General features: G+C 39.0%; 1 protein-coding gene across 1 annotated transcript; it reads left to right on the forward strand.

Annotated features, from left to right (window-relative positions):
• si:dkey-177p2.6 (uncharacterized protein LOC568712 homolog) lies at nt 1-10,813 on the forward strand. Its single transcript, XM_036581927.1, has 2 exons — nt 1-155; nt 6,979-10,813. Exons 1-2 carry the CDS (start codon nt 1-3, stop codon nt 7,694-7,696), a joined length of 873 nt encoding a protein of 290 aa, XP_036437820.1. The 3' UTR covers nt 7,697-10,813.
• Nucleotides 10,814-12,751: the final 1,938 nt, after the last annotated feature.

Consider the following 12,751-nt stretch of genomic DNA (forward strand, 5'->3'; position numbering starts at 1 on the left):
ATGGGTCAAAGGGACATTTTACCATTGGAAACGTCCATGAAAAGAAAGAGAGGGCTTCACACTGCCTCGATGTGTCGGCTGGATGTGGACCCCGCTGTAACTGTACTGAAGAAGGAAGTTGAGCCCGGCGAAGAAGATGCCCTTTCCTCGTCGAGGTAAAAACAGTTCTTTATACTTACACAAAGCTAACTTTTATGTAGCGTATCGCTCGCTTTGAAACTGCCGCTTAAAGACAGTACATGTAGCTAGTTAAGGTTCTCGCGCCCCGCTTTATGGAACATAGCTAGTTAGCTAGCTTGGGGTTAGCTCGCTTGCTAATATAACGTTAGCTTGGCTAGCCAGTCGACTTCTCTTTCGGTCACTCTTCTCCGTTGTCGACAGAAAACTTGGTCGATGCTGGACGTTGTTAACAAAACAGTGAGGGTCCGTGTGAGTATAATATGAGCGGAATATTAACCCTTAATCGCTGATGTTTCTCGTGTTTGCGACCAGCACTAATGTTAGTGGTTGTAGTCCACCAATGCGAGGATCTGTTGCGTAATAGGATCAATTTGACCACCTCCAGTCGCTAACGGGGGCTTTAAAAACGTGACCACGACTTTTCTGTGTATGTATAAGGCACCGCAGAGAACTCTGCAGATCTTTGGATTGGTGTCATTTAATGCCTTTTTGATCTGCTTGTTAGGTTTTTATGAGTTTCTTCAGTTCTAGTTAAGTTTCCCAAAGCATACTTCACTCCTTGAGCAGTAAGTTTGTGGGCTGTAACCTCAGCAGCCTGGCTCATGTTGAGGTTTATATGTTTTGCTGTTAACATTAAAGAATAAGGTAATAAAGCAGTGTGTCCTGTACGGTTTACCTATAGACGTACTTGATTAACGAATAATTTGCAAGTCAGATATTTATGACAGACCTTTGTGGACCAAGCCGGGAATTTCAGCATCTTCTAGATCAGACTAGGGGCTGACAGAACCCGTCTTCAGGTTAGGTGACTAACCTCCTGTCTCAGTGCTGTGACTCAGTATCTCAGTGTATATTGGCATTGCCCAAATTAAGACATTCCGCTCAGCTGCCCTGCCTGCCTATTGGTTCATTAGTCAGGTTTTGCCAGACTCTCCTCCGCCCACTCCTTCACTTCCACCCAGTCTATCCCCGGCGCTCTTTTCTTTTCCCTCCTTAACTCGGACTTACTCTTGGACTGTCTGTTCCGTGCTTGCTTCCTCTTAGCTGTTACCTCAGCCTCTGTATATTCCCTGCTATTGATAAAATTCAATATTACAGTCTTTTCCAACTTTTATGATATCAGATAATATTTAAGTTAGCAGTGCAAAACGAATCCCTTCATCACTGGTGATGTGTTCTAAAAGAATGTCTTACAAATCTGCCATAGCTTGTTTTGATTCTGTTTTATTCTGCACAGAGATGCACCGATGTGGGAATTTTGAGCTAATATCTTATAATCCAGCGTATTACGTATCTGTTTATGCTAATGCTGATGCCTGTGTGAAATGTAGAAACTGGGGCTAGATCCACTTGGAAGAAAAGTGTCATTTATTTATGTAGGTTTACAAAGGCAGTAAAATGAATAAAATGTAGTCATTTTAACGTAGCAGCCTATCACCTAATCATTCTAGAATAGAGTAAATATGTACTCAGCTATCGGTTTGAATCATTTGTCCAATCTAAGCATCTGTACAGTTGTGATGATTCTTGCTTTTAAACAATTGTCTGTCAGTATTGAGATGATTTCACTGTCATTTTGCGTAAAACTGTAATAAATTATCTTCAGTTTGAGTTTACTTGGATTTAGGTTTTAGGAGACAGACAGGTGACCTTCCTTGCTTTTTTGCAGTTGTATTCACTACAGCTCATTCTTTTTTAAATATTCTTCATCAGTCTTCGCATCTCTTCCTTGTTTGTTTTTCTCTGGCTTGGTGTCTCTCCCTCCCTTCTGTGCATTTGCAGTATTTGGTTGCACTGTTGTGCATCTTAACCTCTTTGGTAAATTTTTTATGTCTAACATTGATGTATCCTAATGAAAATTAATAGAAAACTAAGTTTAATAAACTAATGAAAAACCAGTGGCAGGTATGGAATGTTTCACAGTGATTAGTGAAAGACTCTGGCTGGGCTTGGCTTCAGCTGGGAAAACGCCTGGGTGTGACAGTGAAGGCCCTTCCTTTTCCTACGATGTGAAAAGCTAGGAGACCAGCCTTGCGAACACAGTTTTACTTAATGTAGCTTTAAGGGTTAAGGTGCATCTGAGAGTAAGACTGTGGACTTTGGGCCCTTTTTGTTGTCTGGCTTGCTTGTTTGATCACAGTAGGAAAAGTTATTTAAGTCTGTGAAGAAGCTGCACGTACCTTTGTCTGGATTGAAGCTGGTATATCTTTGTGTAAAGCTAGTTGTTCATTTTGACATACTGCTGAACATGAAACTAGGTTTTTGTCTGTAAACTGCAATAAATTGAACATGTTGAAATGGGGGGTGGACCATATAAGCTTAAATTGATATTGTTATATAATAATGAAATAATTATGGTGTATGTAATTTACCATTTTTTGGTTCATTATGGTATCATAGTGGTAACAACAGCATACCAGTATTGACTTTTACACTAATACACCTCCCACCCCTACCTGAAGATCCAGTCTGAAGTTTCCTGCTTGGCATTGTAATGGGGTGGGTATGCTTTGTGCTGCAGTGATGTGTCATGGCAATCTTGCTATATTTACTTTTAGCTTTTTTCTACACTATAGACTAATATACAGAATGTATATTAAAGCACATAATACATTCTGTGCACATATTTTGACTAGTAGTATTCTTGTGCCTGGCAAGATCCTAAGGTTACTCCTACTCCATAGCTTATCTGCATCCTCCGGTCCTGTTTTCCGTTTACTCTGTTTGGATGTTGTGTATGGTTTGGGATGGACTGAATCCTTTTTTTTGGTTAAATGATGTCAAACTGGAGGTGGGCAATAAGATGATATTTATCATTATCGTGATAAATTAGGGTGGACGATTTGGGATAAATATCTAATTTCAGTTTTTTGGACTAATATTGCAATTGCAATTTATTTGGCCAAGAAGACCAGAATATCCACTTTTACTGGCTTGAGCACTGAATGTAGTGCGCCAGACTGCCTGTAAATTGTGGTTGTGATGTCACAACACATGGAGGTTTGGTTGCTGATTGGTCTAACTTATCTAGTCAGTTTATAAGCTCTGTGTTATTTGGTTAGATTTCCCCACTTAAAGCTTGAGGACAGACCTCATAAATTAAGTGTTGTGTATTAAGTGTTGTGAAAATGTCTTCAAGTGTTGTGATGCTGTATTTGTGCCATATCGCCCACACCTATATCAAACCGTCCCCAGATATTACCACAGTTTACTCTCTTACTGAGGGTGAATGCAGGAAGGAAAAAACAATGATTTGTGAAAATAAATAAATAAATAAATAAAAAATTGCAAGAAAACAAAAACAAGAAAATGTTTGTTTTACTATTTTTTGATTGCTTGGCAGTTTGATTTTTCATTTTTTCTTCTGCCAGTCAGCCAGCCCACCCATGAGGGGGGACCACAGCACACTAAGCAGGAAAAGATCTTTTATTAACGAGATAAAAACAACTTGAACAGACTTAATGATAGAACAGGGCAAAACCTAAAACCTGACATTAGCTCCCACAATAACATTATTAACCAAAAAATAAATTGGCAAGGTCTTCAATCAGTCACTCTAATGTTAAACCATCAATCTAACACTGATTGCTAATAGTGTTTACCAGTATTGACTAGAATGGTAGAGTGTGGCTGATGCTAGCTAACTAGCATAGCTAGCAGGCTAGCAACCCCACAGACCACAAAACAGGTTTGATTCTGGCTACCTGCAGCAGTTAATTGACTTAAGTGTGATCCTGAAGTTTGAGTCTTTATCCTGTAGTGGAGCATCAGATAGCTGGAATTGAACCTATTCTATGGTGTGTAGATCTGTTAGCCTCCTAGCTAAACTAATGCTAGAATTACATCTAGCACCACTGGCCTAGTTAGCACTGTTGACTGCTGTTGATGTACTGATTGTTAAAGATTTCTCACTGGTTGATATGAACTGAAGATCAGTCCGTCATAATCCCATACCATTTAAATATGGCTGGATACTGTATTACTGTTACACTTCCAGAAAGGTGTGTCAGTGTTATAGCAGCCTGTAGAAAATGAGTTTAGAGTGGGCTACTCATTTACAGCATTTTTAATTGGTTATGCACATGAAAATAGTATTGGTTAAGGGAATGTTTGTGAAAGTGCCTTGTTTGTAAACCAACTAATGCCAAAGAATCAGTGCTTTAGAAAGTCCAGATTGTTTTCTTTTTCTTCAGCAACTAGTTGATGCCAAAATATCAATCTAAGTGCTGTTGTCTGAAAAAAAAAAACACACCAAATATCTGAGCTGTTGAGGACAGTTAATATGAATTTGAGTTGTAGTGAGCATACTCTATGGCACTGCAGACTGTTCATCTTACTTTGTGTTCTCCCCACTTTGATGGTCCTGTCAGGGTTTTAATTAATTTATTTTTTGAGAGAGAGAGAGAGAGAGAGAGAGAGAGAGAGAGAGAGAGAGAGAGAGAGAGAGAGAGAGAGGAGTAGACTCTGCGTGCCACTCAAGCCTCAGCCTCTCATCCGTCACCGTTGCCATGGCAAGCGGACCAAAGAGGCCAGTCTAATGACAGAGGGCCAATTTAAATCACGGTTTCACATTTGCTACCTTGAGGGACCAAGCGACATCCACACCTGCGTTAGAGTCACAGGTTTATTTGGAACAAGGCAAAATCCAGGGGCTTAATCCTAAAACTAAGGAATGGCTGGAAAATCAGATCACGCTTTTGTATGTAACACCACAGAAATATTTTTTTCATGTTTTCATGAGCTCTTCTTTCCACTGTAAAACCGTTGGAATGTGTTGTTTTGCAGTAGACTGGGTGTTCAGTGTGCTGCTGTTCCATTTATAGCTTGCTGTTGCTGACAGAGACAAGCTGCAGACTGTGCAGCCCCTTCTCCAAGTTTGCTATGTGTTCTTCCTGGAATTCAGCTGCGAAATGTACAGAAATATAAGTGTCCTTTCTAAGCCTTGTAACTTGTTTGTGTGTGTGGGAGCTGGTCGGAGAAGCACCTATAGAACTGAACGGGAATGATCCAGCCGTACACTGCTGGTGTGGGTGATTATATAACAACTAGCCTTGCCATGACACAATTGAAAACTGCAAAACAAATGTACAGACTATGTTCAGACAGAAATTCCACTTAAACTAACAGTCTCTGTATATCGTTGCCATCATATCGAAGACTTGTACCTCAGAATAAAAGTTGCCATAAAGTTAACAGGTTTTCTTTGGACAGTCAAAGTATACTGGTATCAAAGCTTGATTGGAGTGTTGGTGCACAGACCTTTTGATGCATTTCAAATGGTCATTCAGGGAAAACAGTTTAGTTCTTTGTACCTGTCAAGTGAACAGAATTGAGTTTGGGTTTTATAGAAATCTCATTTATACCAGATGAGCTCAGAATCGGGCCATTTCTTATAACAATCCCAGAGTACATACATTGTGAAACGTATCAGTCTTTCTGCTGAACACAAAGGAAAGGTCTCCACTAGGCTTCCTGGGCTCTCTGCAGTAAAATGGAGCAGTCTGCGGCCAGAGCTGCGGGGGATGTCTTCCTGCGTGCAACAGCGTGATGGATGGATGGAGGAGGCTGAGCCACCCACACTAGAGCGAGTGCAGAGAGGGATGGACAGCCTCTACCATTTACACCCCCTCTATACAAGATCTCCATAGGCAAAGCGACCGGCCGATGGTGTCATGTTGATTAAAACTACACTTTTCAAAACGTACTTAAAAAAAATTCCTTATTTACTTCAACAGTGCGTGGAAATATATTCAGGTTTTCCCCTACAATCAAGATCTCGTCATATTAGTAATTGAGTTATCACCTGATCATTTCGATGATTAATCGACTAATCAGGATTTAAAATAATAAATAAAAAGGCCAGACAATAAATATGGACTTAAATTAACATGTACAGCATTTTTAAAGAATCCAGAATACTGTATCGGAAAGTATAAACTAGGGTGAGGGTAAAAAGTGTGTGAGAAAGATATATATGCATGCTAGAGGGACAATTGAAAATATGCTTTATCATGCAAACTACCAGCTAATCTTTGTCAATTTTTAAGAACATAGTACACTTTGTTTTAATAATAAGGTTTTTCTTTTTTCAGATGAAATATCATGACAGCCCAAAATATATGTTGACAATAGGTCTGTTTTAGAATTGTTAAAGCACTGCGAGAAGGGAGCCCTGGAGAAGACCATGCTTTTTTGAGCCTACTGCAGGCACGGGCATACAAGCACACTTCCACTATCCAAGAAGTGTCCATGAAGCTGGGTTTTATGGGACCAGTGGTTCACGCTTCTTTTTAGTCATGTGTTATGTGTGACCGATATTGGTGAAATTTTTGTCTTAGAATTGGAATAGTATAGACCAAGCTAGGTTTCAAAGATGGATCATGAACTTGAGCTTGTATTGTAAGCCTATGGAACAGATTGCCCATGCTTTAGCTGAGACAGATGACATGTAATGGTCAGATAGAGAACTACATGTTCTGCCCACAAATAAATAATTGATTAGACATTGCTCATTAGCTTGAGAAGCTAACCTTTTTGTGCCAATAATTTATAAGCCTAAATAGGTTAAATAATGATACAGGACCAAGGTTTTGCACAATATGGAAGAAAAAAACAGTGTTAGGAATATTAATGTTTTGCCTTGCAAAATATTAAAAACAAAGTGCTGAATCAACTGTATGACATGGTTTAAGACTGGCTTCCACCACGGGCCTAAATGTTGTGTGTTTTAATTGGTTTGTAACACCATTGTTGCAGTGTCCAGTATGCCTCACAGCATTTCTCTCTCTTCCATTGAAGGTACATGCTGGGCCGTGGGGTGAAGCGCAAGCTAAGTGACTGCGAGGATCCTGCGCTGGGCCTACCATACCCCCAGCAGAGGCAGCTGGTGCTGGATCTGTGCCTGGACAAACTTCAGAGCTGCCAACGTCGCGCTGAGCCCAGCCTTCACCGTTCTGTCCTGCTGGCCAACACCCTCAGGCAAATCCAGCAGGAGATGAGGCTGGAGGGGGGAAACTGCTTACCTCCAGCGCCACCTGCCCCTACGCTCCTTCATGCCTCCACGCCACGCCACATCCCTGAACTGCCACCTGTGTCTTTAGACTGTCCTCCCCTTCTCAGTGGATCACTGTCCCCATCTGATTCCCTAGCAACAAGTGAGGACGATGAGGCCCAGTTAGACTGTGCTGAAAGCAAACCACTTTATTCATCCCTCTCAGATGAGGTAGACGAGAGGCCATCTGATTCACTGTTTGGTTCATTCGAGATCACAAATTCCACCAGCTATCTGACGGACCTAGCGCTGGATGACATCTTTGAGGACATTGATACATCTATGTATGATTCATCCGACATCTCTGTCCTAGCGTTCCCTGCCCCGCGAGGCAATGGTGTGGCCTCTGGGATAGGAGATGAAGGTCTCAAGAACTTTTCTAGCTGCACCTCCAACACCCTGCAGCTTTGCCTTTCTGACCTCAGTGACCTGGACCACATCATGGAGATCCTTGTGCGCTCCTGAACCACTCAACACACACAATCCTTTCTCAGATAGACATCCCAGTGTTTTGAAGGGGATGTGAATAATGAAATGTTTAATTAAAAAAACAAATACAGTTTTTTTTTTATTTATTTTTATACAAAGAACTGATATATTTATAAGAGGAAAAAAGACTGGCATGACACATACTCACTGTAGGATGAATGCACATTATTCTGACTTTTCAGGTGGTCAAGCTTAGGCAGCCATCTTTTGTATTTAAGCAAACTAAGATGTATATGCAGGGACTTTGAGACAAAGTATTACCATTGAGACTTATTTATACTGGATAGTCACTCACGTTTATGAATTTTGAAGAAAACAGACAACTATGTGAAAACTAGGTGGATACATTCTAGCTTTTTGATGATACTTTTATTATTTTTATTTTTATGAACTGATCCCGTGAGTATTTCTCAAGCATTAAATTTACTGTCATTAATTGTGGTGGATCATAACATGCACACTCAACACTCACACTACCTCTCAAAAACCAAGAGCAAGCTCTCTCCCTGTACAACAATAGTCATGGAACTTGTCTTTCAGTGGTTGTTTTACAGTAAATTTTAAAAAAGACTGGCAATGATCTGTGATGTCAGCCCATGAAAGACCTCAGAAATATTCAGCCCAAAGCAACTAAAAAGGAATATTTCCATTCAGAATTTGTCCTGCATTTGCTTTCATTTTCTGGATCCTAGAGGGGAATGAATAACCTCATGTGGTCCTTGAAGGGTTTTATTTTGTTATTTTATTTTAATTTTTTTGGGGAAGTAATTTTTACATCATACGTGATTGTCAGATTGCAGACACTGTTGAACCCTTCACATGAACTTAGTGCCTACAATGGAGGACGAAGACTGGCGCTGGTGGAAGTGCACACTGTGGACCCACACGTGGACTTGCCTGAACCTGTTTCTCTAACCCCACTATTTCTATCTTCTTCTATGCTGATTGTTTTCACGCTTCAGTAGGATTCTAAAGAAGCCATTTCCTCGGATGTCGTACACATCTGCTCCCACCCCTTGCAAATTCTCTGCAAAAACAATTGTGGACGTCTGTGGATCTTGTGGTCAAGCTGACCAAGCCAGAATGTCCAACCGTAATATCCTCAGACATGGGGCTCTATCCAAATCCTTCACCCTCATCGTGTTTATTGCTTCACATGAAGTATGGGGCAGTATGAGGTACACTAGTTGTTTAGTAGCATGGTTGCCAGACCCTGCAGATCTGCCCTGCGTAAAAGTAAGGATGCACCGATCACCACCGATGCTAGACACTGACCTTATTAAATGGACCGGCCTGTTTTGATCAATCTGTATTTGATAGTGTTTTCTTTTGTCACAATCATTAAAAATTGATTACTACTTTGTCATTTTACTTGACAGTAGTTATTTTTTTTATTTTCTGAAGTGAAATATAATTCCAGCTTTGTTTTCTTGCACATAGAACTATCCCGAATAATTCCACACAGTGAAATGTGTAGATTATAGACTGACTGGTTTTAGATTGGTGTGATCGGTGCATCCCTGCATAAAAGTGCATGACATGGTCAGGTCTTTACTGATCTTGGAGCATGGAAGAGTCCTGTGGCATAAGCATGATGTTTGTATTGAGAGAAGAAATGATAGAGGGGGAGGGGAAGGAGTAGAAGGGGGGGTTTTGAGAGAGAGAGAGTGAGAGAGAGAAACAGAGAGAGAGAGAGAGAGAGAGAGAGATTAGGAGGGGGTTAAAGCTCGAAGCTCCTGTCACGCGGAGGCTCTTGCTTGTGGAAAAGGCCACATTGAGAGTTTCACAACAACAGCTGGTATGTGTGTGTGTGCGCGTGTGCACATTTGAGTGTGTCAGTGCCAAACCCCACCCCCCAAAAAGGGGCCCCAAGGGCTCTATTCTCCTCCCACCCAATCAGAGTTAGTTAGGGGAGGAGTTGCAAGCAACTCAGAGTAAAACGCCTTCCCTGCTCAGGACTCTCACTAACACTAGCGAGTCATATCTCTCAAGAAATGTCTCAATGTTTTAACTTTTTAAGGCTCACCAAAAAAGAAATAATAATGCTCTTAACCCAGTACACTTGAAGTATGTATGTGGGTCCGTAATTGAATTGTTCACTGTCATAATCAACATGCAAATGATGTAGTTTCATAGTAATAGTTGGTGAATATGAATTAATAATGGAGTTATAAGCTTAGTGTTCAAGCAGCTGTAATTTGGGACTCATTTGTATTGTCACTGAAAATTCAACATTTTAGATTTGCAAAAATTGACTTGGCAGCCAGCAGCAATAGATATGGTTCTTTTACTAACACTAGTCTTTCAGCATAAACAGCAACTTTTTTTTCCCTCCTCCCTTCTCTCTTCCTTTAACTCAAGCTCACAAACATACTCCCCACCCCCCCTCACAAGACAGGCAGAGCCACAAGGAAATCTGACCCCTAATGAAGTTTACACTCGGAGTTTGCGGTAGCATGCTCTGAGATGGTGTTAAAGAAAACTATAAACCCGAGACTTATGTAATTGCACCCAGCAGCGTTTATCTAAGTGGTGTATTTTTGATTGTGAGAGCTGTGTATCAAAGTGTATAGCTTTGTAAGCTTAAGGTTTTTTTTTGGTTTTTTTTTAATTATTTTTGTTTGTCTGTTTGTTGTGAGCATATATATATATATATATAAACATAATTTGTATATGTTTTTGTTTTTCTTTCCATGTAAGTGTGAATTTTATTTGAAGTTTTTGGTCTGTTGATGACCAAAGATTGTGAGATAATTTATTGCATTTATTTAAGAGTGGAAAAAAATTTCTGTAGGACGATTTATTTGTTTTGTAGCAGGGCGTCTACTTCACCTCTTCTGAGTAATAATTACATAATGTGTGTAAATAGTTCATTCAGATTTTGAAGAGATTATTATTATTATTATTATTATTATTATCATTATTATTATTGAAGGTATTTGTAAAGTTTGAAACTGTGCTCATTTGAATGACTGTGGGGATCCTTTTAGAGTGAATTTTATTCAGATAATCTTCCTTTGGACCAGGCAGTTAATCTGGCAGCTCCTTACACTGTTTTCACACTGAAATGACTGACTGCATTGAAAAAAAAAACAACATTCTAGCCTTATTGGTGTACAGTCACTGAAATGTTATTAGGCATTTTTAGACAGTTATTTCCCCATTTTGCTCAAGATTCTCTTCTCTGTTTTAATGAATGGGTTAAGATCATGTTCAGGTTTTAATTTGGTATTACCAACAAACAGCTGCCTGATGAATCCACTGAAACAGATGGAATGGTACTCAATCAGTGTCATTGTAGAGGCATAGCACATGTGTTTTAATGTACAGAGCTTAACTATTGAACTGCCTTTTGATGATTCATAGTAAAGCACCGGTTGCACAAAACGTTCTTTTAAAAGAGTATATAAATACACCAGTTGAGTGAAAGAGTCTATGTTTCGGTGAGTAACCTTTAATTAGAGCATAGAATGACAAGCTTTAACCCTTTGTCATGTTTATAGTTTGGCCATTTTAGTGAAGTTTAAAGAATTATCCTAATGAAATTGTAAGATGGAAAAACCTCAAATGTCACTTTTGTCCCAAGTGCAATATAAATGTAAAGCGCTGTCTGACCTATTTGCAAATGATACCAGTATGTTTAACTTTATATAAAGACAATTTTCTTAAAATGGACTGATGACTTTGCACCCTAAATTGCATTGTTTTCAGACTTTGTGCTCGGTCTGGTCTGTAGCTTGGTTTGTAGCTTTCTGTTCTGTAAATAATGAAGCATCTTTTTTGCATCAGTCATATTCTATGCAATGCTACTGTAGCAGGTCAGTATGTCAGAATAAAAACTGAAATAAGAGAGAATGTGTCATTGTGTTTACTCTGCTTGAGAAATGTGTCATCCACAACAAAAAAAAAGCATCAGAGACACGTTTATTGGCACAGTGGTGCGAAGGCTGATTTCTTTTAAGTGCTGACACTGCACAGTCGTCATGACAGCATTTTAAAATGTTAAATTGCTGCCTTTTGAAGAATAAAAAGATATTTCTGCTGTTGAAAAGTTTTCCCCTCCTGTCTCCTTGGATGATAGCAAGGCACTCAAGAAAAGAAGTAACAAGAAGAGAATTAGCAAAGTAATTAACCTCATTAATTACTTAACAAGGTAAGAGTTTGTAACTTATTGCTGCATAGACAATATGTATTATAGTAAAGATAAAAAAAAACTAAGATAAAAAATATATACTATATCAACTATTCACAAAAATTAACAATATAAACATAAATAAAAATGCAAAAAAATATATATATATTTACCTGTTAAGGATATTTCACCAAAATATACTATACTATATTCTGCATATTACATGCTTTCACATTACATTCCTATTTTTCCCATTTAAAAATTTTGAAGTATTTTAGTAATGCATTTAAATACAATGTTATAAAATACATATTTAGAAATTAAATTTGAAATCTCATTTGTGTGTATATATATATATATACTAAGAAAAAGGTATAAAACTGTCACTGGGGTGGTACCCTCAGGGGACATCTCAGTACCTTTAGTAAGGGAAATTATATTTTCTAAGTTGTGTTGACTCCACACATCCCATCTAGTCTCCAGGCTTTTTATTTTATTGCTCTATTTTCAAACGTGAGGTTATGAAAAGGTGCAAATGCGTACTTTTCACCTGGGAAAAACTTATTTAGGGTACACAACTGGACCTCAAAACCACTGTTGTACCTTTGAGGGTGCAGGTACACTGTTTATACCTTGATGAATGAAAAATGTACCTGCACAGAACCTTTATTTCTAACAGTGTATACGTGTATGTATATAGAAGATAGATAGATAGATAGACAGATAGATAGATAGACAGATAGATAGATAGATAGACAGACAGACAGACATAATCTTTGACCCTCTCCCCCAGGACAAGACCCATGTTATAGAACCTGATATACAGTTGCTGAAATATAAAAGTTTAGTGGTGCTGGTCAAATTACATTTAGTTGATTTACTAAGTTCCCTGTTATCCC

Source organism: Colossoma macropomum, unplaced genomic scaffold (genome assembly GCF_904425465.1).
Source record: "Colossoma macropomum unplaced genomic scaffold, Colossoma_macropomum, whole genome shotgun sequence".
NCBI lineage: Eukaryota > Metazoa > Chordata > Actinopteri > Characiformes > Serrasalmidae > Colossoma > Colossoma macropomum.